General features: G+C 40.5%; 2 protein-coding genes across 2 annotated transcripts in view; both read left to right on the forward strand.

Moving 5' to 3' along the window:
- The window catches only part of ZC3H18 (zinc finger CCCH-type containing 18), an 83,662-nt gene extending 70,873 nt beyond the window's left edge, over window positions 1-12,789 (forward strand). Inside the window, exons 10-20 of the mRNA XM_072117110.1 lie at window positions 10-255; window positions 2,132-2,245; window positions 3,593-3,694; window positions 7,601-7,762; window positions 7,845-7,982; window positions 8,158-8,166; window positions 9,342-9,502; window positions 9,687-9,895; window positions 10,515-10,611; window positions 11,453-11,555; window positions 12,003-12,789. Coding sequence (XP_071973211.1) covers window positions 10-255; window positions 2,132-2,245; window positions 3,593-3,694; window positions 7,601-7,762; window positions 7,845-7,982; window positions 8,158-8,166; window positions 9,342-9,502; window positions 9,687-9,895; window positions 10,515-10,611; window positions 11,453-11,555; window positions 12,003-12,207 — 1,546 coding nt within the window. The 3' untranslated portion in view covers window positions 12,208-12,789. The remainder of the gene's footprint in view (window positions 1-9; window positions 256-2,131; window positions 2,246-3,592; window positions 3,695-7,600; window positions 7,763-7,844; window positions 7,983-8,157; window positions 8,167-9,341; window positions 9,503-9,686; window positions 9,896-10,514; window positions 10,612-11,452; window positions 11,556-12,002) is intronic.
- Window positions 12,790-24,127: 11,338 nt separating this feature from the next.
- On the forward strand, window positions 24,128-26,413 carry IL17C (interleukin 17C). Its single transcript, XM_072114240.1, has 3 exons — window positions 24,128-24,261; window positions 24,661-24,995; window positions 25,361-26,413. Exons 1-3 carry the CDS (start codon window positions 24,142-24,144, stop codon window positions 25,596-25,598), a joined length of 693 nt encoding a protein of 230 aa, XP_071970341.1. The 5' UTR covers window positions 24,128-24,141; the 3' UTR covers window positions 25,599-26,413.
- The last annotated feature ends 579 nt before the right edge of the window (window positions 26,414-26,992 follow it).

Below are 26,992 nucleotides of genomic sequence, written 5' to 3' on the forward strand. Positions count from 1 at the left end.
TACACTCAGCCGCCCTAATGATACTTCGAAGAAAGATTCTCCTGCTGCAACTGTAACAGCTGCTAATCCTTCTGCATCTGCTGTGCCCCAAAATCTGTCTGGTCAACCAGCAGTTAAGAGAGCTGATGAATGGAAAGACCCCTGGCGTCGATCAAAGTCCCCCAAAAAGAAACCTGGAGTATCTGGTTCCCCCAGCCGCGGGCGCAGGAGACGCCGTCCTTCAGGATCATCAGATTCTGGTTCAAATTCATCCAGGTAAATATGTGCACCTTATATAAGGATTCATTTCTGGAAAAAGGGGGTCAACCTTACTAGATAGACAAGAGCCAATGTTTTCTTTATCCCATACTGGAGAATGTATTTGCATATTTCCCAGTGTAGCATCAATGGCTGTAAGTCACCACACCACTGCAGAGGGGGTCTTTTAACTGCAAAGTCTCCTTAACCCTTTGCCACAAAACAACGAGATAGTTAGTCTGTGTGCAGAAAGTGGTGTATGGAGAGGGGTGATCAAAAGGTCGTAAAGTCCCACAAATGATATCAATGTAATCATCACGTCCTGCAAAAAATTACACCTTACACGGCTCAATAAACAAAGTATGGAAAAAAGTAATTTGTCAGAAGATGGCAAAATGAAGAAACTTTTTCATATGAAAGATTTTAATTTTTTTAAAACCTAATAAAATGTATAAAAATATAGTATGGCACCCACCAATAAAGTGGATGTGTCATTTGGAGAATACAGAAATATGCATAAACAGAACCCACAATTCCCCAGCTGCTGTGTATGAGTCATCCACCTTGGGTTGATTAGTCCTGTCTGGACAGTTCAGGCAGCTCCTGTGTATGTTGAAGTATTGTGTTTATGTATAGCAGCATGGGCACCAGCTTTCCCAAGGTCCTGAATTTTATTGTGGGTGAGCAAAACCACTTGGCTCAGGGATTAAACATGATCTGTTTCTGCATCAGTGTAGCTATTCTCAGGGTATGTTTGGTTCACGATTCATAAAAACTTATGGTAGATTTTCTATAAATACTGGTTCCTATAAACCTCTGTACACGGGGAAAATAAAAACAGTTATGGATTTTTAAAGAGGGGCAAATGGAAACGGAAAAACAAAAAAGCGCATAGGCAGGAAGTGGTCAACAAGTCTTATGTCCCTGACCTTCATTTCATTTGTAGATTAAAAGGGACTGGGGGTTTATCCTTGGGTATTTCAAAGTATAGAGGCAGTTCCCCTCTCCCATTAACAAATGCAAAGAAGAGTTAGTCAAAGCATAAATTAATGTTCAACAAAATGAATACTCCAGATGATAATAGCAAACTTTGTAATATACTTTATTTCAAAAAATCTGTTCCTGTGTGGTTCATTCTGCCCCTGCCTTTCTTATGTAAGCAGTTACTGTAAATTGGCTTTCTGTGCTATATCCACTGACAGCTGAGAGATAAAGGAGGCTGATAGTGTCTAATGTCCTAGTAGTCTCTGGATAATCTAATCTACCTCGCGTGCCATGTTCTCTGGGTATGGAAAGAGTTAATCATTAGTTGTGGCTTCATTTTATCAGTTGGGGAAGCATTTGTGGTGTTGCCCTGTCTGTTTAATGTGCTGACCATTGCATAAAAATCCAAGTCTATTATAAGACACAGTGGCCAGAGTGAATATTGCATGATATTGAACTTTTTATATAATACTCACAGTGCCCTACAAACATTTTCCACAATTGTACAATAAATTTGTTTGAAAAATAATTTTGTCATTTTCTGGTTACACGTTCCTTATTAATAAGGAACCCATACAAAATGACAAATGTTTTATTATGGGGGTTTCAGCTCGGGGATTCCCCTTCTGATCCACCTAATCTTCTCCATACCACTGAGACCTCTGGAGCCTTCCTGTCGGCCATTCTACAATTGCCACGGAAGTCCCTGAACTCCACTGAGCCAAAAAACAGCCTGAACCCAGAAGTACAATGTGGTAATGGGCTGATCAAGGGTCAATGGGACTTTCAATTAATCACCAGACCCCCCCCCCCCCCCCCAATCATATGTTTAGTTTATAGATATATTTTGATTAGCGATTGTCTTTGATTACAGAAATGTACAGTGCTGACTTCATCATTTTTCCCTCAGATCGTCTTCTCGTTCATCTTCATACTCTGGTTCTGGATCCTCACATTCTAGATCTTCATCCTATAGTTCCTACTCCAGCCGATCCTCTCGATCATTTTCTGGTAGCCGCTCAAGGTAATCTAGATTTGTGTGATTTTTTTTTTTTTCTTTCTCTCTCACAAATCTGGTACATGTAAGGCTCCAAAGGGGAGCCAAAGTGGAAATAATGCTTGTCAGACTGGTCTTTCTGCTTTCCGGGAACTGACACTTCATATGTGGTGATCTTGTTCTGCAGCGTCATTGTGCAGTGTTTACTGATGGCTATAGCAGCATGTTTTCTATACAAGCATGTATCAATGAACTATCTTAGGAGCTACATGTGCCGTCGTAGAACAGCAGATTTGCATCATTTAAAGGAATTATTGATTTTTAGTTTGCAATTATTTTAGACCAGTCCCTGCTAAGACTTTTTTCCTCTTGTATGACACACTTTTTTGCTGCAGCTTATACCAGGCTGAGGGCAGTATTGTGCTGCATACAGCCCTAGATGTACCGTATTTTCCAGACTATAAGGCGCACATAAAAACCTAAGATTTCCTTAGAAATCCAAAGTGCTCCTTATAGTCCGGTGGGCCTTATGTATGGTTTGAAAACCGACCTCTCCGCTCGGTTTTCAATCCACGCCCCCGGAGCTCCTCCTAACCCTGCCGCTTATAGTCCGGTGCGCCTTATATATGGAATTATTCCATATATAAGGCCTTTATACGTAATGCGCCTTATAGTCCGGTGCGCCTTATCACCAGGAAAATATGGTAAGCACTTTAGACCTTTATTTTATTTTTATCCTCTTCCTTTTCTGCTGGCTTTGTAAACCCATTACCTGGTGCTGATGTGATGAATCCTTCATAGAATCTATTTATTTACTAAGTGCTAAGAAAAAAAACACTACAAATCTGGCATATCTGTAATCGTAACAGGCTAATAACCTTGTGGCCCAGCAATGTGTGTTAGCTGTGCCTCTACCCGCATCTTCAGGTACATTGGCATATAATGTACCTTGGGTATAATGATGGCTTCACACGGACCACCTTAGAAGGGCATAAGTCACATACATAAAGGAAGTTTCAAGCAGACAGATTTTCAGGTGCAGATTTAGCATGCAACAGGACTTCAGAGAGATGTTTTTTGCACGTCAGAATTATTAAAGTGGCTTAGACATGTGAGGAGTTAATGTCTGCAATATATGTGCAATTTTGGTGAAAATATTTGCAAATTTTGTGCAATTAGTTGCTAAGTTTTTCACGGAGAAGACTGGAGGGTTTTTGCACCTTTATGAAGTTTCACTTTGTAGATCTGCATTTACAACTGGATGCATTTAATATATAAATGATGATGTTTCTGATCATATCTTGATATTTGAAGATTTTTCCACTCACTACCTGAAGTTCCAGCCTTCTCCTTGACTCTTGCTCTTTTCTTTAGGTCAAGATCTTTCTCCTCATCGCCTTCTCCATCACCAACACGCTCTCTTCATAAAGCCTCCACTAAGGCCAAAGGAGAACCTGCCCCAGCATCCGTTAAAGGGTGAGTGAGCATAAATGTGTCAAAGGAGACTATATGTAGCTACCAAGCAGAGTTGTACACATCATGGCTGCATCCAATATCTTCATAAGTATATCTGGAGGATCAGAAGAACCTGCATGAATACTGGCAGATGCAATCTGAAGGTGTTACTATGTGTCAGTCATCACTGGGTGCAGTGATAACCCCTTACCGACATGTGTCGTAATAGTACATAACACGCCAGGTGCGGATGCATGGAAAGGGCTCCATGTTGAGCCCACTCCATAGCCGGTAAATCTTTGCTGTATATTGCAGCAAAGGCTTACCGGTAACACCCGTAGTCGGTGTTAACCCGCTGATCACTGCAAGCAAAGCTCTTGATGTCATCGGGGAGCAGCGATCAGTCTTCATGACAGTAGTATGGCAGTGTATGTTAAGATCGATCAGACAACCTAGGGTTAAAGTACCCTAGGGAGTCTGAAAAATAGTAAAAATAAAACAAAGTTAAAAAAAAATATATAAGAAAAAAAACTCTAAAAATTAAAAACTCCCCCATTTCCCTAGAACTGATATAAATCTAAATAAACTGTAAAATCATAAACACATTGGGTATCGTCACATCCAAAAATGCCCTATCAAAATATAATAACTTTTTTTTTTCACTGCGTTTAAACCCGTAATGGAAAATAGCGCCCAAATTTGGAAAATGGCACTTTTTGCCATTTTAAAAAGTATAAAAAATTCTATAAAAAGGCATCAAAAAGTCGTACAGTCCTAAAAATGGTAGTATTGAAAAAGTCATCAAAAGTCACGCCACCCACAGCTCCATATACCAAAGTATAAAGAAGTTATTAGGGCCAGAAGATGGCAAAGTAAAAAAAAAAATTGTACAGGTTTTAATTTTTGTAAATGTATGAAAACATTATAAAACCTATACAAATTTGGTATCCCCTAATCATACCAACCCAAAGAATAAAGTAGACATGTAATTTGGGGCGAACAGTGAAAGCCACAAAATCCAAGCCCACAAGAAAACTGTGCAAATGCTGTTTTACACCCCCATTTTTCCCCATTTCCCAGTACACGTCATGGAATATTAAATACCACCATTTTGAAGTCTTTCCGTTACATAGAAAACAAGCCATCACACAGCTCTGTATATGGTAAAATAAAAAGTTATAGATTTTTGAAGGTGGGGAGTAAAAACGCAAAAACGAAAAAGGGATTAAATCAGTACAAGTTTCCTTCCGTGAGCATTCATTTTTTGTTTTGTTTTTTTATATGGAAAAAAAAACAAACCTGCAACACTTTTTCTTCCATCTGAGAGGAGGGCTCGACTTTGGGCATTTCATCAGTAGGAGGGCTCGACGCTGGGCATTTCATCAGTAGGAGGGCTCGACGCTGGGCATTTCATCAGTAGGAGGGCTCGACGCTGGGCATTTCATCAGTGGGAGGGCTCGACGCTGGCCATTTAATCAGTGGGAGGGCTCGACGCTGGCCATTTAACCAGTGGGAGGGCTCGACGCTGGCCATTTAACCAGTGGGAGGGCTCGACGCTGGCCATTTAATCAGTGGGAGGGCTCGACGTTGGGCATTTCATCAGTAGGAGGGCTCGACGCTGGGCATTTCATCAGTAGGAGGGCTCGACGTTCGGCATTTCATCAGTAGAAGGGCTCGACGCTGGGCATTTCATCAGTAGGAGGGCTCGACGTTGGGCATTTCATCAGTAGGAGGGCTCGACGTTGGGCATTTCATCAGTAGGAGGGCTCGACGTTGGGCATTTCATCAGTAGGAGGGCTCGACGTTGGGCATTTCATCAGTGGGAGGGCTCGACGTTGGGCATTTCATCAGTGGGAGGGCTCGACGCTGGGCATTTCATCAGTGGGAGGGCTCGACGCTGGGCATTTCATCAGTGGGAGGGCTCGACGCTGGGCATTTCATCAGTGGGAGGGCTCGACGCTGGGCATTTCATCAGTGGGAGGGCTCGACGCTGGGCATTTCATCAGTGGGAGGGCTCGACGCTGGGCATTTCATCAGTAGGAGGGCTCGACGCTGGGCATTTCATCAGTGGGAGGGCTCGACGTTGGGCATTTCATCAGTGGGAGGGCTCGACGCTGGCCATTTCATCAGTGGGAGGGCTCGACGCTGGCCATTTAATCAGTGGGGGAGGCTGTGACCAATGCATTTCCCACTCTAGGCTTATACTCCAGTCAATATGTTTTCCTACTTATTTGTGGCAAAATTGGGGGCTTTGGCTTATACTTGGGTTGTCTTATGCTTGAGTACATACGGTACTAGTGCTATTCGGGGATACTCTATGCTAATTTCTTTTCTAACGAAAAGTATTGTATTGGCATCATCTGAATTCAAAATGTTTACCGGTATAAAACAATTTTTTTGTGTGTGCGCACACATAGAGATTGAAGCGTTATTCCCATTACAGCAAATTGTTATTGTCTGTATAATAAAAAGTTATACAAATTTCCACTATACTTTCTGTATCCATTCCTCATGGTTTTCTAGATCTCTGCTTGCTGTCCTTCTATATAAAGCTTCTATGTTTACTTCCAGTGGACAGAAATCTGACCATGATCACTCAGGTGCACCTGTGTGACCATGGTCAGATTTCTGTCCACTGGAAGTAAACAAAGAAGCTTTATATAGAAGGACAGCAAGCAGAGATCTAGAAAACCTTCAAGAATTGATACAGAAAGTATATTGGGAATGTGTATAACTTTTTGTTATACAAACAACAACATTAATTTGCTGTAATAAGAATACCCCTTTAATAAAGGTTACATTTTAGAATTAAACCCAAGGCAATAATCTAGTGCCTAGGTTTGGTACCAATTCGTTCTATAGTCATTTAGAAACGTATCGCAAACAACTCCACTCTCCCTGATCAGACATGTGTTTAGACCTAAGTGCTTGTGATTGGGAACCAATCACTCCCGCCAGTTTTGGTGGGATACAATACAGAAAACGAGTTTCTTATTCCCCACCACAAGTTTGGGTCCAATCACATGCACGATCAGGAAAGGCTCCTCACTGCTACGTTTGAATTTTGTTTCAAAACGCAGTGTATAAATCCAACCTGAAAGTACAGCCACCACTAAATGATTGCGAATAAATAGCTTTATTCTCATCAAGTAATTTTATTTCGCTGTTCACATGATCCATTTAAATAATTTCATATTTTGGTTATCTTGTTTTCATTCAAAGATGGGTAATTTTGGTTGGAAAAATAGCTGTTTTATATGGCTTCTACCCCCCCCCACATGAAGTGAGGCCTCTGTGCACAGACACTCTGCTTTGTACACTGTGCGGAGTGTCAACGAGGGAGTGAGCCGGCAGAGAGCAGGTAAGGTGCACCTGCAGTCCCAGACACCTGTCAGAAGAAATTGACCTAATAAACCACTACCAGTATGTTTTCTGTCGGTTGTATTGAAAAAAAATACCAAGCTTTACACTTTGTTGGCTTCTTACTAACCATATGCATCCTGTTGTCCTGACAGAAGCTGGATGCTTACACTATTCATCAGACCAACGAACACTTCTTACCTTGTTTATAGACCAGGTGTGATGCTTAGCTGCCCTATTGTAGGTGCCTTTTGCTGGAAACCCATACACTTCCAGTAAAAGTAAAGTAACTGTTGGGTCCACCCATGCACACAAAACATACTCTGCCCTATCAACAGAGGGTCCTCCCTAAAGCCTTTTCAAGGGCCCTAGATGTCTAGTTCCACTATTCCTCGAGTCTTGCGTGGTAAAGACCAACAATTTTGTTTAATTACCAGTAGCGCTTTAGATGGTCGCCCAGGAGTGGTTAACCATCCGGCCCACAGTGCCTCAAACCTTTTTGTTTTCTTTTTTCAGGTTAAAATTACATTAAAAATAATGTAATATTTCCTGTCTTTCTATGTACAGAGAGAAAATAAATGTGAAGAAAATTGCAGCTCCACCCGTGGCTGTTAGTGCAGCCCCAACCACAACAGTAAAACCTCCAAAGGTCAGCCCTGAGGCGGCTAAAACTGGAGACAAAAGAATTGGCAGAGCAAAAGAGACAAAGAGGAAAGCACCACCAAGAAGGTACTTTAACCAACCAAATGTTTGGATGAACAGGGCATGTTGGTTGTCATTCGGAGCAATCATGTTCTATTTCCTGCTGTAGGAGAACTGTAAGTGGCAGCGTCAGTGGCAGTAGCTACAGTGGATCAAGTTCCCGGTCTGGATCTCGATCGCTCTCTAGATCCTCACGTTCCACATCTGCATCAGTCTCGCCTTCTCCTTCTGCATCTAGAAAATCCAGGTATAGTAGCAGCACAACACTGCAGACTATCATAAGACTTTATCACTTAAGATCCCTGCGATCCACTAGTGCAGTTTTGTTGATTTTTCATATTGATTTAGTTTGTGACTTGTCCCTTTAACGGCTTCTTTTATGTTTTCCCTCCTTTTCTCCACACATCTGACACCTCAACCAGGAAATCCAGGTGAGTTTAGCACAGTGAAGGGATGGTGGTCTTTTATTAGATGCAGTACTTTACAATGCTTTTTTCTTGTAGGTTTTCTTTCAGCTGTGATGTTTAAATTTAAAGGGGTAGTTCAGCAAATTAATGTTATTGTTTCTATTATAAAAAGTTGAACAATTTTCAAATATATATTCTGTATCAATTCCTCACAGATTTTTAGATCTCTGCTTGCTGTCATTCTATAGAAAATGTATACATTTATTTTCAGTGGACATAAATCTGACCATGGTGCACGGCTCGTTATAACACAGTGAGTAATCAGAGCTGTGTCTGATAACAAGCCGTGCACCTGTGTGACATGGTCAGATTTCTTTCCACTTGTAGTAAACATAGAAGCTTTCTAGAGAAGGACAGAGATCTAGAAAACTGGTGAGGAATTGATACAGAAAGTATATTCAAAAATAGGAGAACTGTAATTTGCTGTAATGGGAACACCCCTTTAAGGGATTTGTTTTTTCTTGATTTTCTTGTTTTTTTTCCCTGCATTTATAGACCTGTAATATAGGTCTATGTTCAATAGTAGTTCTATAATTCTCAGCATGCTCAGAAGCCACGCTTGGCACATCAGCATTATAAAGAGAACCTTGCTGGGTTTTATGCCATGCAGGACGGAAACTCATTTAATTAGTAAATAAGGTACAGAAATATTCTTTGAGGCAATGTTTTTTTTTGTTTTTTTTTTTTACACGTGGCTGTAGTAACTGAACTGATCATCCAGTATGAACATTGTTGTTCCCCTGTAAACACAATAAACACAGTAATGCACAATGAACCATTGCTTGTTAGCAGCTTCTTCCATCATGTAAATAGGGAAATCCCCCTGACGGTAATGCAAACTATACAAGAACAATCCTCCTCCTACTCAAATATGGTGATTGGTACATGAAGAACATAAGCAGGGATCGGTTTGCTTCTCTTGTCATTAGTTGCCCCCACCCCCCCCCCCCCACCCCCCTACAGACAGTTTGTTTCTTGTAAATGACCAGACAATTTGAAGGAACAAAGTAGGTAAAATAAATGCCAAAGTTAGGGCCCTGACATGGTGATGTTCGTAACTTTGTGTTTACAAAATCAATAAATATTCCAAATAATTCCTCCATTAAAACATGTGTAATGCAGTTGGTATCTCCCTGCAGGTCTCTGAGTGTGAGTAGTGTGTCCTCCGTCTCTAGCGTCTCGTCGTCCAGTAGTTCTGTCCGCAGTGCAGACTCTGAGGACATGTATGCTGATCTTGCCAGCCCCATCTCCTCTGCTAGCTCTCGATCTCCAACTCCTTTACAGCCGAAAAAAGACAAAGGTAACAGCCGAGACTGTCCCTACCATGTCTGTGTATTCCTTCAGTTTATCAATACTCTACACCGTTGTGCTGTATACCTGTTATCATGTATCATTTTATATTATAGGAAATCATATTTAATAAGTTGTACAGTACATTCTATTCTATTCTATTCAATACAATATTTTATTTTATCTATTTGTAGCCTTGGAAAAGACCAAGAAGGATGACCAACGGCTTAAAGAGGATAAACGGACCCGTGACCCCACCACTGTGCAGCCCCAAAAAGCTGCTCCAGCTAAACTGCCAAAACCCATCAGTGGCAGCAAAGCAGCTCCCCAGCCCCCACCACCAGTACAGGCCCAAAGTGGCTTCAGTGCCCACAAGGAGATCAAGCTGACGCTTCTGAGCAAGGTGATGTAATGAGTCCAGAGAAACATTCCTGCATTCTCCCTCTGTAGGGCTAAGGTCCTGTATATGTTGCATCACTGATTTATCATTAACCATAGCAGAAATATGCACTGGTAGGGCATTGGCAGCGGGCCAAGCAGAATGACCTACTCCATTAAATCATTCGGCTACCTGGCTGTATCTGTACTTTCCTGGTCCCTTCCTCACTATAGATGGGAAAGTTTATGAAAATCTAAATGCATTACAGCTCACTAATACAGCAAATCTTCTTCCTGTTGAAGCAAACTGCCAGCAGAATGTACTTTCATTCTCAAATCTATGAAAATCAGAATGACAATCCACATTCTTAATACCAACTTTTATTTTATTTGAAATCCTTTTTATGGTTTTATTCTATAGCACTTTGGTGTTGGGAGTGAAGTGATGTGTCTCTGCACTGGTCAGTTTAGTTTTGAAAGGGGTATAAATGCCATATATCTGCAGTGATCAGGATGGCTGTGTAATATCTTATCATAGTGATAACCATCTCTGCAAGTGTACATTAAAATTGTCAGAATTTTTAGAATTAGTTCATGCATATAAATAATCCATCTCAACTCATTGTTTATTTTTATTATTGCAGAGCAATGATAAAGGAAGCAGGAAGAGGTACGAGCCATCTGACAAGGAGAGACCCAGTTCTCCCCCTGCTAAAAAAACCAATTTATCTCCTGAGCGAGGTAAGTTCTAACTAGATATATTATGGGGAAAAGTGCCTCCTGCAGGGATCGCATAGTGCAGTGCTTCGCTGCCAGGCTGCTCATGTGAAGAAGGGCCAGGAGTCCAGGACAATTTTGGATCGGAGGCTTGGTTGAGAAACCAACCCCCCAACAATTTCTTACCAGGGGATACAAAATTTCTATTGCTATGTCTAGTTGTGTTGAGCCTGGCATTAGACAGTTGGGTTACTGAATTCCTTAGAAGGAAGCGAAACATTGCGATTGTTTTGTGATCTTTATGTTGTTTACACAGAGTGTTTCCTCTCAATCCTTCTGAATTATCTAAGGTTACGTTGGATAAAATTAGCTCCTGAGACCTACCAGGCGACAGTACACTTAATATTCTGAAAATAGCAAAGTATATTTAGAAACAGATTTTCTATTTCTGTCTACTCTAGTTTTGGAGAAAAAAGTGTTCAGGATAAAATTATAATGACCTGTTATAGCTCTGTGCAGATAGTGGGAAATATGCAAATTCGTTTTCCGGGATGGGACCAGGAAAACCAAGCCTCTTTTGCTATCCTGTAAGGCAGCCCCCTTACCATCAAGCCAAAGCAGTATATCTATTCCAAAAGGGACAGATTCCTATCTGTAGACAGATAGTAAGAAGCTTTTTGACTTGGGTCAAAAGGTGTATTTTTCCTTTTCCCATCGAGGAAAACTTATTTCCATATCCCAGTATCCCCTAGTGGAGCATAAATGGCTATTAATTGAAATGATATATATATAGAGAGAGAAGAAATTCATGCTGGTGTTGTAAGAGCCAACAGAAATGATAACCTTGCTTTCATCATTTCTTCAGTGGCAGTAGCACGAGATCGCAAACAACCTGGAAAACCACCATCACCGAAAATTGATCGTCAGAGGGTGCCCAATCCTAAGCCTTCCCCCGCTCAGCCAGACAGGTAAGTGAAGGGTTTAAGTAACCCACTTTCCCCCAAGCAAGTGATTATAAAACATTTTATACCAAATGGACACGTGCTAAGAACAGAGTAAGCGGAAATAGTAGGAGCTCAACATAAAAAGAGCCTCAAAAAGAAATGTCCCTTAGATTCGATGCAATTACTGAAATTGTGTTGCTGTGAATAATATGATGGGATAGCGGTGCCTTAGATGTCTGGGCTCATTGCTGCATTTGCAATTCTCACTCTGAAAGAGAACCCATTACACTGTTCATGTGATAAACACTGACAGGACATAAGAGTGTGTACACTATTACACACAGTTACATAAAGTGGAAGCCGTTTAAAACTATTCTGTTTATATAGTGGAATTGGTAGAGGAGCCATTCTAAATTGTAGATTCATCAGTAGACATGAAGGAATAAAGTATTTTTCAAACTTGTGTTTTAGGAAACGTCCAGCTTCTCCTCTACCAAAAGGCTCAAGCAAAGTCACCAGCATCCCAGGCAAAGTTTTGGAGACAAACCCCTCTGCCTCAGGCGCTAAACCTGGCAAAGCAAGCAACTTATCCCGCAGGGAGGAACTCCTCAAACAGCTCAAAGCAGTGGAAGATGCTATTGCTCGCAAGAGAGCCAAAATACCTGGCAAAGTATAGCAGTGGCAACCCCAGGAGCTTCTAGAGATACTTTTTTTTTTTTTTTTTGTATTATTTTACATGTGAGATATGAGCGGTTGCAATTTGGAGCCAGTGATTGAATTTGGCTACAATTGAAAGAAGGAATTCCCCTTTCAGAGATACAAGAGAACTTGTACAGAGGGGGCTTACCGCCAGATGCGGTGTGACCAGTGATCTGACATGCTGCTGCCCTTCTTGAGGATTCTTTATGGCTTGTGTTTTTGTTTTTTCTTTTTTTTTTTTTTTTTTTCATTTTTGTGCCCCATTCTAAAACTGTTTCAACTCTGATCCACCCCTTAAGATGACTGTCTGCGGCATTTGTCATCTGTTATCTCTCAGTCCCCCACCCCTATTCTTCATATCATCTTTGACTAAAATTTAGGTGTTTTTATTTGTATAAATTTGCCCATTTTAGTTGGGAAAGACCAGAAGGGCGGCAGCGAGCTGTGAAGTGTAAAAGCTAATGCAGTGCTCCTTGGTTTGGATTGTCTACCTGTTCATATTTTGGGTAGGTGGGGCAACAGGTAATTTATCCCTGAAATAAAGTATTTTGATAAAACATTTCCAGCAGTTTCATTTCACTAAATTCACATGTACATCATAGTACCACAGATACCATGTCTATTGTCCAATATAACTCTCAGGAATTGTATATACTTTTATAATAGATCATCAATATTAATATCAGTCGATCCAATAATTGGGGCCCACAAATCTGCTCTTTTGTTCCCTGTGTAGTAGCCTGCAAAAGAGCCAAGCTACAGATCCTGGCATCCACTGATCTGATGTTGATGACGTATCTATGTATTTCTTGTGCATCATGTGGATGAAATTTTATTATATCTCAGCCTCTTTGTACCTACTGTACTGCCTTCAGTCTTGAGTACGTGATCTTGCAGCTCGGTTCCATTTACTTCAGTAGAGCAGAGCTGCAATACTTGACATGGCTCATATAGTTTTGTTTGTGTTTGGATACACATTAACACCAATTTTTGGAAAGCAACCATAAATCTTTGGTCCCACAACCTCCTTGTATTGAAGGATCTAATAATGTAGATCACGTGGCAGGTTCATTTTCTATGAACAAACCCTATCATTTTTTTTTTTTTTTTATAATTAAATCTTTACTTGCTTAGAATTGTTGTCTAAAAACATAGTCCGTTATATGCTATTGGTTACTGGGGCGTAAAGTAGACCCACCCTGAAGTTATGGCTACCCCACGCCCCAGTAGCCTCTTTCATTCCCTCCTACCCTAGCTTCAGTGCACACTTGTCTAAGAATCCGGAGTTTCTTTAGCGAACATGCGCAATAGCTCCAGCTTTTCAGATGAGTGCATGAAGCTCCAGCGACCTGTGCACTGAAGCTAGGGATAGGTGCAAGCGAAAGCGGTTTCTGAGGCATGGAGTAGCCGTAGCTCCCTCTCCACGTTGCGGCTACTCCATGCCCCAGTAGCCTCATGAGAAAATTAGCATATATATCGGACAAAGTTTTTAGACCGTTCTGGTCCAGTCAAAACTTAATTCTAAAAAGGATAGGGCTTGTTCATAGTAAAGGAACCTGCCATGGGATCTAGCTTATTAGGTAGATCTGTGATAGTAGGTTTCCTTTAATTTGTGGCCCATCCTTGCAGCCATGTTCTTCGTAAATGATTGAGCCATTGGGGGAAAGTTTTTGTTGCACTAGCCCTCAGTATAGATCAAACGAGAGACAAAATCTCCTTGACCAATATCATTTCATTCTTTGGAGTTTAAAACAAATTTATTTGACCTGTTTAGTAAAGGTAACCCTGAAGACATTGCATTATATTTAGTCCGCTTTCTCAGTCTTCATTGGGATTCCTGTTAGAAACTAAAATTAACATGTAAAACGCATCACCAAAATGCCACATGTGAACGCACCCGCACTGTTGCACTTGCATTGTGTTTCAAAACACGTTTCAGGTTCAACATTAGTGTGACAATTATTTCAGCTGGTGGGGTGTGACAATGTTTTCTAAGTGTGTGAATACTTAAACAGGTGCCAATTAACACCTTGGTTTGGCCACTACCCAGTTGTATGCAGAGAATGCTTCCTGCAGAGATGACTACTCTCACCCTGATCTTCAGGCCAAGCTGAATTATTCTCTTCCGATATATTTTTATTTTCTAGGATAAGCTCCTGCTACTGTTTTTAAGGGAACCTTCACTCCTGCACTGCAGGCAAATAATAACAATCACGGGTCTCCGAATCAGTGTCAACAGAGATGTAAATTGTAGTTCTCCGGTGTAAAGTGTATTTTTCTTTCACTTGACAGAACGACCCGTGAAAAACGAAGCATGGCTCAGGGATACAGAGAATTTCTTTCCTATGTTCAGGAATCCCTTTATCGGGTGTAAAACAGTTTCCTCTAAGCAGAGAGATCTTGTAAAATATTTGTAAAAAATACTTATTCTCAAAAAAAAATCTATACCCCAAATTGTAGTATTGCACTTCAGTCTCCTTGATACCCAATGAAGCATGTAAGGAGTAGGGTAATCTTTGTAAGACCATAACCTGAGAGAATGCCATGCAGATCATCCGTGTGAATTACACGGTCACTTACTTCAACAAACCTTTGTATAAATGAATAGTAAATGTGAATATAGGACACTGTTACTTCCACCCAGCAGCTCTAGGAGAACAGAAAACCGCAAATCTAGCCTGCAGTGTGCACATTGTATCACCTCTGACCGTATCCACATAGAGGCTGGTGGTGGCTACCTGCAAGTTTTGTTATTTTTACAATACATTATTCTTAAGGATATTGATGCCAAAAAAAGAGAAAACAAATCCTGAAAACCTGTATGGAACATTTAACCGCTTTACCACCAAAGCCCTTTCTGTGTGTGTCATAACATTTTTATTTTTGCATGTACAGATGTTTATGGAATGAAGACTTGTCTTGTGCAGGGCAAATTGCACTTTCTAATAGAGACATTTAATAATCCGTGCAATTTACTAAGAATCTGGAGAATTCCAAAAGCCAAGAAATTGACAAACAAATGTAGTTGCATTCATATTTGCCAAGCTTTGTTTTACGGCTTTCATTGTGCAGCCCAAAAGACACAGTTCTTTTTATTCTTTTGGTCAGCAATATCATGGAGATGATACTATTTTTAACATTTTTATAATGTTTTAATACCTTTTGAAACTCAATTTTTTTCATGGTCTTTTAGGTATTGCTATATTGTGACACCTTTTATATACTTCAGTGTACAGACATTTTAAGACTTTTTTTTTTCAGTTGCAGTGTTCACAGCATAGGATGTCTAAAGAATTATTTTTTTTCTTTTAGCAAAAATTGAGGGGAACAAGTGTAAGTGTTTAACTAAATTTGTTATTGCTACAAATTATAATCTAATTTCATCATCAAGACAATCTGTTGATGAGTGTCTGAGATATTCCTAGTTTAATCTGTATGCTAATGAGGCAGTTGGTGCAGCGGCATGTCCTCCATTTCTGATGCACTACTATTCCCATCTATACAATTTCCCCCTTGTTCCACCCAGCTTTTCACAAGCTAAATCTCCTCCTTAGCTGTCTGAGAGGGTGCTGCTCCAAGCAGGAATAAAAGTGCTGTGGGTGCCCAACTGCTTCATTAGCATGCACATTAAAAAGGGAATTTCATAAAAAACTACATAATGGAAAAAATGATAGTTATGTCGGAGATCACTGCACATTTTTATACAACATGCTGTCAGTAGATGATACAGGCACAGATTCCCTTTAATGGCTACATAGCTTACAAGTTAACTCAAGCAACAATATGTGGGATGAATTACATGCGTACCACTAATATACATTCAGCTGATCATCTTTGTTATCCGTATATCAAGAAACCGTGAAGTATTGCCGTGGATTTATGCATAGTAATAATAGCAACCATAGCCCTTCTACATCTTTACCTAGAATAGACATGTGTTACTGGTCTTCTTGATTGAGATTAATAACTGACTGACCTAGAGATTCCATCTTCCTATAATGGCGGGGTGTTTAACAATAGGTCCTGTTAGGAGGATATAAAATATTGTCTATGAATGTGCAGAACAATGAATATACAGAACATGCCACACTGACCTGGAATTCTGATGACAAAATTGGCTTCTATTTATAGTTGAGCCCAGTAGCTACCTGTGTTGCATCCTTTATTATTCCAAGGACAATGCCCTCAGGAAGTGTGATCCTGTGGGAGAGCAGGCCTGCCTCCTGCTATTTGGAAATGCCAAGTAAGAATGTCACAACTATCCCATTGTGTTACTTGATGACAAATCCTTATCATTTACCTTAAGTATTGCAGCACATGGCACTAGGACATCAGTAATAAAGGAGAGGGAATGATGGATGAGGTGTTGACTGAATTACCTGAATTGTAAAAACCACAGCACTGACCTTGCCCAATGCACTGGGCCATTCCAATCTATAACACCTACCTTTATAGCCCTGGGGTGTACTAATATATATATATATATATATATATATATATATATATATATATATATATATATATATATATATATATAATATTTCCTTTATTTATATAGCGCACACAGGTTACCTAGAGCTGCACAGAGCTTGCCAAATTGGTCCCTGTCCCCAATGGGGCTCACAATCTAATCAACTTACCAGTATGTGTTAGTAAGTGTGGTAGGACCTAGAGGAAACCCACGCAAACACATAGAGAACATACAAACTCTTTGCAGATTTTGACCCTGTGACTTGAACCCAGGTCCCCAGCACTGTAATGCCCATATGTATCTATGGACTGTCACTGACCGTCTGACACTGTTTGTCTCTGGCACTCTCATTTCAGTGACTGTCTGTCTTGGGCACTCTCATTTCAGTGACTGTCTGTCTCTGGCACTCTCATTCCAGTGACTTTCGGGCACTCTCATTCCAGTGACTGTTGTTCTCGGGCACGCTCATTCTAGTGACTGTCTGTTTCGGGCACTCTCATTCCAGTGACTGTCTGTTTCGGGCACTCTCATTTCAGTGACGGTCTGTCTCCGACTGTCACTTTTTGTATAGAGAGATTTATCAGAAGTGTCTGAGAGCAAAACTGCTCTAGTTGCCCATGGAAACCAATCAGAGCTCAGGTTTTATTTTTGCACAGCTGTTTGCCACTTGTAATAAATCTCCCCCTATCTCTGTCTTTATCCATCTTACCTCACACATAAGTGTCTTATACTCATTGCCAATAGTAACCAATCAAAGCTCCGAGCTCATATAATTTACCTGTGGCAGAGCAGCAACAATCATGGCTCAGCTTCCAATTGCCACAGCAGCAGAAGCAGACAATGGCTTCTCTAAATGGTGGTTAATAAGTGGATTTTGGAAAGCACGGCGTGAAAATTTCGGGTCAAAACCTGGTCTAAGAAGTTCCCTGAGTCACAGAGAGCAGCTGTGCAAAATTTGGTGACTGTAAACGTGACAGTTCAGATTCCTTTAGAGGACATACATACATACATACATACATACATACATACATACATATACACACTGAGCTTTATATATAATTCTGTCCAGAGTTTAGGCCTTAGATTATCATGAAGATTTAGATTTAGAAATCATTTCTTTACTTGTTTTGAAGCCATATGCATTCCCAGATAAATTCTTCTTCATTGATCTTCATCAATCTCCTAAACTGGCGTTTGTTAATATGAATGGCCGTATTCTAGGAAACTGTGGAGTCAGGCCCTTAAACAACCAACATGTGGAGCACATATTGTAAAGCCGACTTTGATTGTTATCCCCTTATCCATACTGCTGGTATCCCATCGATCATGACAACAGACCCCTCGCAATCTGGATAATTGGTGTCACTAATTGAAAGAAGTGCCTTCTGCTGCTCCATTTAATACTATGGGAGAGTCAGAAATTGGCAGAACACAGCACTTTAGTGTCTACGGAAGCCTCAGTCTAGTAGTTGGACCCCCACTAAAATCCCCTACCCTGTGGATGAGTGGTGTACAGCTTTCTAGTCCTGGGCAGGACCACCCACCTGACAGTAGACGGCCATAGCAGCATGTTTGGTTTCCAATAATAATAGGTTGGGAATAGTGGGAGCTACAGGAAAAAAAAAATCCAACTGCACTGGAAACTGTAGGGAAACGTTTAATCCAAAGAGTTTGTGCAGGGTCCTCTATAAGTAATAGACCTGAAGCCCAGTCACTCTAGTCTCCCCAAGATTTTAGCAGTTTTTTTTTTATAATCATTGTTTCCTAGAAAAACTAGTATTCTTTCTCACAGAAACCCTTCCCAGTGGAAGCTCCGTGTGTTACGTTGCTTTGGACACAATGATAGGATTTATTGTATACAGCCAAATCAAAACTATTGTGCCTACACATATCCCAGTGTCCTAGGAGAAGCCTGACGTGCCAGGACTCACAGCAGGAAGCGCTTCTGCGGGCACCGTGTAATAACAACAAGGCTTATCACCGCATTTACTCACTATATTAGATTTTGCTTTTGATGGCGTAACAGGACATGGCACTTCCACCACATCTAATAAAACTGTATTACAGTCTATAAAAAGCTTACAGCAGTCACTACGGAAAACACAAAACCCGTATTCTAACTTTATAGCTATACCTTACCCTATATTTCAGCCCTACTTAATCACATTCTCCCATCATCCTTCTGGTTTTTCTGTTGTTCATTTTTTTGACTAGATATTAAAGAATTTTGAAAAATAATTGTGGGAGATTTATCAAGTGTCTGAGGTAAAATTGTTCTAGTTCCCCATGGAAACCAATCAGATCTCAGCTTTACGTTTATAAACAGCTATGGGAAAATGTAACCTGATCTCTGGTTGCCATGAGCAACAAGAACACTTATGCTCTCAGACTCCTCTGATAAATCGCATGTAATTGGGGCACATTTACTTCCCCGTCCGACGATTATGCACTCTGCTGCAATTCACGATCATGCGCCCGATTTCCTGAATGTGTCGCTTCCCTGCTCAGGTCCACCAGAGTTCACCTTCTTCTTCGTGGTGTATGTAAGTGCATTGTCTTGTGACACAATTTTAAAGTTTAATCCCGCGGTTAGTCCGAATCAGTCGGATCATCTGACGGCACGAACCCCAATTTCTGTTGCATGAAATCCAGTGCAGCTGTGACAGAAAACGATTGCGTGCAACACAATCCTAGAGCAGACACCTGTTAAATACCTGTCAAAGCCGTGGGATCCACAACCCTTAGTAAATAAGCCTCATCGGGGGAAAATTTACTTACTCGTCCCGTCGCGATCCCCGCCATGCATTGGATTCAGGAGGATTCAGGTCTGCCGCGATTCACTAAGATCGTACGTCCAATTTCCTGCATGTGTCACTTCCCCAGCTGAGTTCCACCGGAGTTTACCTTCTTCTTCCCGGTGTATGCAAGAGCTCATCTTGCGACACAATTTGCTTTTTAAATTCCCATGGTTTGTCCGAATCAGTCGGGTTGTCCGACGTCCACGTCCCCTGATTTGTGTTGCATGCAAGCCGGCGCCAATGCAACACAATCAGATAGCATGTGGAAAAAATCGCAAAACCCGTTGAAAATGCAGCGTTCGGACCCTTAGCAAATGTGCCCCATTATTTGCTTAAAATGCTGTTTAACTCTTTCTTTACAGAATTAAAGGGAACCTGTCACCACATTTTTACAAATAAAACCAGTGACAGATTCCCATATAGCCCTACTAACTGACACCCTTCTTTTAGTTAAAATTTTTCCCTTACATAAATCAAATTTGTTATATTACCTGGCATCCGAGGCGGCGTGTCCCATCTACTCATCCCCATTTCCCATAATGGGATGTCATCAAAGATCCTGTTAATTCTCCAACATCTACCCAATATACACTCACCGGCCACTTTATTAGGTACACCATGCTAGTAACGGGTTGGACCCCCTTTTGCCTTCAGAACTGCCTCAATTCTTCATGGCATAGATTCAACAAGATGCTGGAAGGATTCCTCAGAGATTTTGGTCCATATTGACATGATGGCATTACACAGTTGCCGCAGATATGTCGGCTGCACATCCATGATGCGAATCTCCCGTTCCACCACATCCCAAAGATGCTCTATTGGATTGAGATCTGGTGGCTGTGGAGGCCATTTGAGTACAGTGAACTCATTGTCATGTTCAAGAAACCAGTCTGAGATGATTCCAGCTTTATGACATGGCGCATTATCCTGCTGAAAGTAGCCATCAGATGTTGGGTACATTGTGGTCATAAAGGGATGGACATGGTCAGCAACAATACTCAGGTAGGCTGTGGCGTTGCAATGATGCTCAATTGGTACCAAGGGGCCCAAAGTGTGCCAAGAAAATATTCCCCACACCATGACACCACCACCACCAGCCTGAACCGTTGATACAAGGCAGGATGGATCCATACTTTCATGTTGAGACTCATCAGACCAGGCAACGTTTTTCCAATCTTTTACTGTCCAATTTCGATGAGCTTGTGCAAATTGTAGCCTCAGTTTCCTGTTCTAAGCTGAAAGGAGTGGCACACGGTGTGGTCTTCTGATGCTGTAGCCCATCTGCCTCAAAGTTCGACGTACTGTGCATTCACAGATGCTCTTCTGGGTACCTTGGTTGTAACGGGTGGCGATTTGAGTCACTGTTGCCTTTCTATCAGCTCGAACCAGTCTGCCCATTCTCTACTGACCTCTGGCATCAACAAGGCATTTCCGCCCACAGAACTGCCGCTCACTGGATGTTTTTTCTTTTTCGGACCATTCTCTGGAAACCCTAGAGATGGTTGTGCGTGAAAATCCCAGTAGATCAGCAGTTTCTGAAATAAAACCAACAACCATGCCACGTTCAAAGGTACTCAAATCACCTTTCTTCCCCATACTGATGCTCGGTTTGAACTGCAGGAGATTGTCTTGACCATGTCTACATGTTGCCGCCATGTGATTGGCTGATTAGAAATTAAGTGTTAACGAGTAGTTGGACAGGTGTACCTAATAAAGTGGCCGGTGAGTGCATGTATCTGAAATCATAGCATGCCTCATTGGACTCATTTAGTGTGATGGACTTACATCAAGTGAGTTGCATATAAGTTTACAAACTTATTTTTTAACATTTAAGCCATGGAAAAGAATCATTTAAGGATATGGACAATGCTTTTTTTTTTTTTTTAAAAACATGGTTCTTAATGAAGTATCTCTTTTAAAGGATAAGGACATAGACTGCTACTCAAAAGTTTGGGTTCACCCAGCCAATTTTTCCATGAAAACTCATACTTTTATTTTTTAAATGAGTTGCAAAATAAATAGAAAATACAGTCCAGACATTGACAAGGTTTGAAATATTTTTTTTTATTTGAAATAATAATTCTCTTCTTCAAAATTTGCTTTCATCAAAGAATGCTCCCTTTTCTCCAATTCCAGCATTGCAGACCTTTGGCATTCTAGCGGTTAATTTACTTACACAATCTGAAGAAATGTCACCCCAGGCTTCCAGAAGCCCCTAAAACAAATTAGATTGGCATGATGGGCACTTTTTGAGTACCATACGGTCAAGCTACTTCCACAACTGCTCAATGGGGCTGAGATCTGGTGACTGGGCTGGCCACTCTATTACAGATAGAAAAACATCTTCTTCTGTCCAATGTCTGTGTTCTTTGGTCCATAGTATATAATAAGGAGGAGGTATGGAAGGAAAATGGCTCCTTTGCAGTATAATATAGGGGTGTGGGTGGCTTCTGGGCAGTATATTATATGAAGAGGGGGCTCATGGGCAATTTATTATAAAAGGAGTGGGGGGAATGGTTCTTTGGTAGTATATTATAAGGAGGGGGAAGGAGGGAAGACGGCTCCAGGACAGTATAACATAAGGAGGGGGCGGGGCTCAGGGGCAGTATAATAAATGGAAGAGGGGGGCCCTGGGAATTTTATTATAAGGGAAGGAGGGAATGATCCAATGGTAGTATATTATATGGAGGGGAGGAGGAAGGAACATGGCTCCTGGGCATTATATTATTAATTACTGGGGGCACTGCTGACTACACATGGATTGCTGAGGGAGGGGGCAGCTTTACTATTTTAATTATGGGGTGCAAGATTACATATGAATTAATTGGGGTGCTGCTTTGCTAAATATTAATGAATGGGAAAAAACATAAATTAATGAGAGGATGTTGTTGCTGTATAGCAATCAGTGGCTGCCGTATATAAATTGGGAGTTTTTATCCTGGTAACATTATACTGTAAGTGACTGTAGGTGTTTTTAGTTGCTCATTTTCGAGATGTGCTGCACGGCGCTGAAGAAATCTTGTGGTCAATTCTGTATCAATAAGTCACGGCCGGAGAAATTATCAGAGGTAGAAGGTCGGAACTATGACTGATTTATAAGTACAGTAAGTCATCTCTATATCTGCCGTATGGCAGTCACCTTTAGGCAGTATATTCCCAGCTGGCAGATATTTATGTATGTGGTGTCCTCTTTACTTCAGTATTATTAGTATTGTACAGTTATGTGGATATTGGTGTGGGTATATATATATTAATGTGCACCTTTATTTGAGTGTTTCTTATATATAGTGTGTGTTTTTGTATGTGTACCATTATTATATATACAGGCGGTCCCCTACTTAAGAACACTCGACTTACATACGACCCCTAGTTACAAACGGACCTCTGGATATTGGTAATTTATTGTACTTTAGTCCTAGGCTGCAATAATAATCTATAATAGTTATCACAGGTGTCTGTAATGAAGCTTTATTGTTTATCCTGATTCTTATGACAACCCAACATTTTTAAAATCCAATTGTCACAGAGACCAAAAAAGTTCTGCCTGGGATTACAATGATAAAATATACAGTTCCGACTTACATACAAATTCAACTTAAGAACAAACCTACAGACTCTATCTTGTATGTAACCGAGGACTGCCTGTAGTGCGTGTGGAGTACATATGGTATTCTGTATATATAGTGTATGTCTACATACGTCTGTGAATATTATATATCATATATGTGTATTCAGAAGTATTAGATGCGTATTGGCACCGGCAGCAATGGTTAAAAAAGGGGGCCCCCGATTCTAAGTTCGTACCAGGACCCACTAGGACCTTGTTACACCACTGAATATTAGCCATGTTACTGTAATCCAAAAACCCGCAAAGATCAGTTAGAACTTGTGTCAGTACGACAGTGTAAGCGAGTGTAAACGACCATGGACCATCCTTTACCATCGGCTATTTTTTCAGGAAGATCTAACTGGACCTGCAGAGCACAGCTGAGACCTTAGCCTTACCTAGGTTCTATAATAAAACCCTACCTGAAAACCTCCATGGCCACTACTACAGCCCTCCACCCCAGAGTTAGCTTTCAGAATTATTCATGGTGGAAATATACGCCAGGCTTAGCCATGTAGGGAAGCTGAATGAATAGCTTTCCAGGGAATAGATATGGTTGAATACAAATTGGTCAGAATGAGGCAATTCTATATAGGAATTACTTTATTTATCATAATTAATATTATTAGAATATTTCAACCATCCTGTAATTTTCCTAGTTGTTATTCTCTTATAGATTTTCTGGAGCTTTTTTCTTTTTATTTTATGACACAACAAAAGTCCTAAACTATTGTTGTACAGCAAGTGTCATTTGACTGGAATTTCTAAGCCCAGGGTTTCCAGGGTCATTACACAGAGCTTGTCTGGGGGATAGTGCAGCCTGCAGGCACCATGGAGAGTTACAGATTGCTTGTTGAGGAAAGGAAAAAATAGTTGACTTTATAAATAGCTGAGGGTTGGAATGCAGCCTGCTAGCTATACCTGTCAGAAGTTAGGAGGAAGTAGAACGAGTGTTAAATTAAACTTCCCTTTACGTAAGGAGGCGGGGATTGCTTCCCTGCATCTACCTGGATTTTCCGAGGTTTGTATATAAAAATGTCAGAGAACAAGGACCAAAGCAGAACTCAAGTGAGCATCCAATCCCTGGCTCTAGCTTCTAATAGCTGCTACACAACAAGACTCAGGGAGAGCCCAGCAGCCACAATGCACAGTCTGGTAAGCAGATCAGTGCCCTGCACCTGTATCTGGACACATGGATTGCCGGCAGTATTCCTGCATAGGCTTCCTCCTCCTGTTGCACTTTAGCCTGGACTCTTGCAGCTATTTGGATCCTGGCATCCAGAGGCTACATGTGGTATTACACCACAGATATCATTTAGACTAACATCTTTTGTTCATGCTATGTATTTTGGACACAACTTTTTAAATTCCTAGTGGCCAACATAATATTTTACCCAAATGTTTTGTATTCATGTAACATACTTTGCATTAGTGCAGACTGATGGTTTTTCATGTGGTTGCTTGGATGGATGGTTGGATGGATTGATGGCAGCAAGCAATTTAGGAAAATTTAAGAATTTTTCTTCATTGTATTATGTTTTCTTTTTCTTCCAGTTGGTTGCCTCGTTGTTGGCAATTTTCTTTCTCGGCACCTGCTATGCAAAGAAACATATACCACATAAGCAACATCATCGCCACAATAACCAAGATAGCTACTGCTTCAGTCATGAAGACCTGGAAAATTCACCATTAGAAGTTGTCAATCACTTTGTTAGCAACAAAGTGCATTGGGAAAGATACTCGGCAGTGAATCTGGTGCCTGAACTGGAGGACATTGAGAGCAGAAGAAAAAGACGTAGGAGAGACTCAGCAGATAACTGCCCGGACATGAATGTTTTGTTAAAAGGAAGAGCCCTGAACGAGCGGTCTATTTCACCATGGTCTTATCGGTATGTACCCTACATATGATTTCATACAAAACATGTTAAAATACGTCTTAATGGTAGATTATCCTTGGCAGGTTATAGTCTACCATTGAGTATTATTATATTTTCCTAGTTCCATGAAGTTGGCTTTGATCCCAGGTGACTAAATGGTTCAAATTTCTTCCTAATGTGTGTTCTTCAGTTTGAGGGTATATGTCCACAATGCCAGGACTTCTATATACAGTATGCAAGAAAGGTGTACACCTCCTTGGAGTTGTAATTTTGGCTAAGGAGTTGTATGAATCCTTTCTTGCCACCCATGAGACAGTTTGCCAATCAGGTGACTATTGAACTACATCTTCACTGACCTCTACCTTTCATATTCACAGCATTGACATCGATGAGAAACGTTTTCCACAGAAGTTGGCATTTGCTCAATGTCTCTGCAATTACTGTATCAGTTCTGTATCCGGGAAGCAAAACTCAGCCTTGAATTCTGTCCCAATCTATCAGACAATGTTGGTACTACGTAGAAGGACCTGTCCTACCAATTCTAACTTGTGGACCTTCACTCTGGAATACCTAAAAGTTCCCGTGGCATGCACCTGTTCTGTGCCACGTAACTAGGACTAATCTGCTCCTATGGAGACCTGATCCTCCAAACTAACTAGACACCCAGTCGTGACCATGTCACACTCAGTTTGTTTGTTTTAAAACACTTCAATGTATTTGGGAAGTTGTGTAAATGATAATTCCCTAACACTTTGCTAGTAGAAGTGCTTCTTGTAGTAGTAGGGGTGCTTTAACTTATAGTGTGTAATTTTTCCAGTAGGGAGTAAATACTTAAGCAATTTTTGGCTATATCTGTAAAGTATCATGTAAATTTCCCTAAAGGAAAGCATTAATTTGATCTCCATTGTACATGTACATTTTTAACCCAAATGATTCGCAGGTCGAGTCCATTCAGCATTGATTCTATATGTACATGTCTTAGTTAAATCAACTTTGTGTATTTAATGTTTAACCTCAATGGTCTGAGGTAGTTGTGGTACTATAACTCCCAACATGTGTACATTCTGGGTGCCACTGTAAGATCATTGTTGTCAGAAATGCCAGGAAGTGACTGCTATAATATAGCTTAGAGCCACACTATTATATTTATTTATTGCTACTGGTCTCCAAATTGTGCAGCGGGTGGATATTGGTTTTTATTTTTAATATGAAGCAGAAGAATATTTATTTAATTTATATTTAATACTATTTAATATTTGAATATTTGTTGAAGTTTTTATTATTTATTGTTGTTTTTTATGTTGAATATGTTAAAATTATTTTATTCTTATATGATATAAGGATGGAACGGTGCTGTCCTCCACACAACGCCTTGGTTTATGTACATTAAATGTTTTGGCCATTTAATTTTCTGTGCAAATCTAAAGTATGTTTCTCTTCATTGGACAAATAAAGAAAATTAAAAAAAAAAATGTGTTCTTTTATAGAACAAGAGGAAAGGTAGAATAAGAGCAGATAATGAGAATTATTAAAAAGTTTTAGACCTGTTATCATGGGGCACAGATCAATCTATACTGCCATGGATAAATATTCATAAAAGGTATAAAATGAGATCCAGCTCCTTTGTTTCCTGGTTAAAAATGAAGATTCCTTATTAGAACATCTTACACGCAAAAAACATCACAAGTCGACGCATATCTGACACATACAAGAGCTCTTAAACATGGCTACACATTGTATTGACTTCAAACATTAAGTAAATACATAATTACAAAACATCAAAATCAGATTAGAGCAAGATTCTCAACCAAGCATAATTCCCCCCTCGGTATCTCCCCCTTCCCTAGTCTTAGCACTGAACGCTACCATCTGGCACTTACACAACGAAAGTCCATCTAGCTAATGGCAGGGCCCAGAGACCTACCACATCATTCTATGACAGGTGTAACCGATTAGCCTCTAAGGGCCAGGCATATGGTGGACAGCCACAACTGCCCTGGAATGAAATG

Source organism: Engystomops pustulosus, chromosome 7 (assembly GCF_040894005.1).
Source record: "Engystomops pustulosus chromosome 7, aEngPut4.maternal, whole genome shotgun sequence".
Taxonomy (NCBI): domain Eukaryota; kingdom Metazoa; phylum Chordata; class Amphibia; order Anura; family Leptodactylidae; genus Engystomops; species Engystomops pustulosus.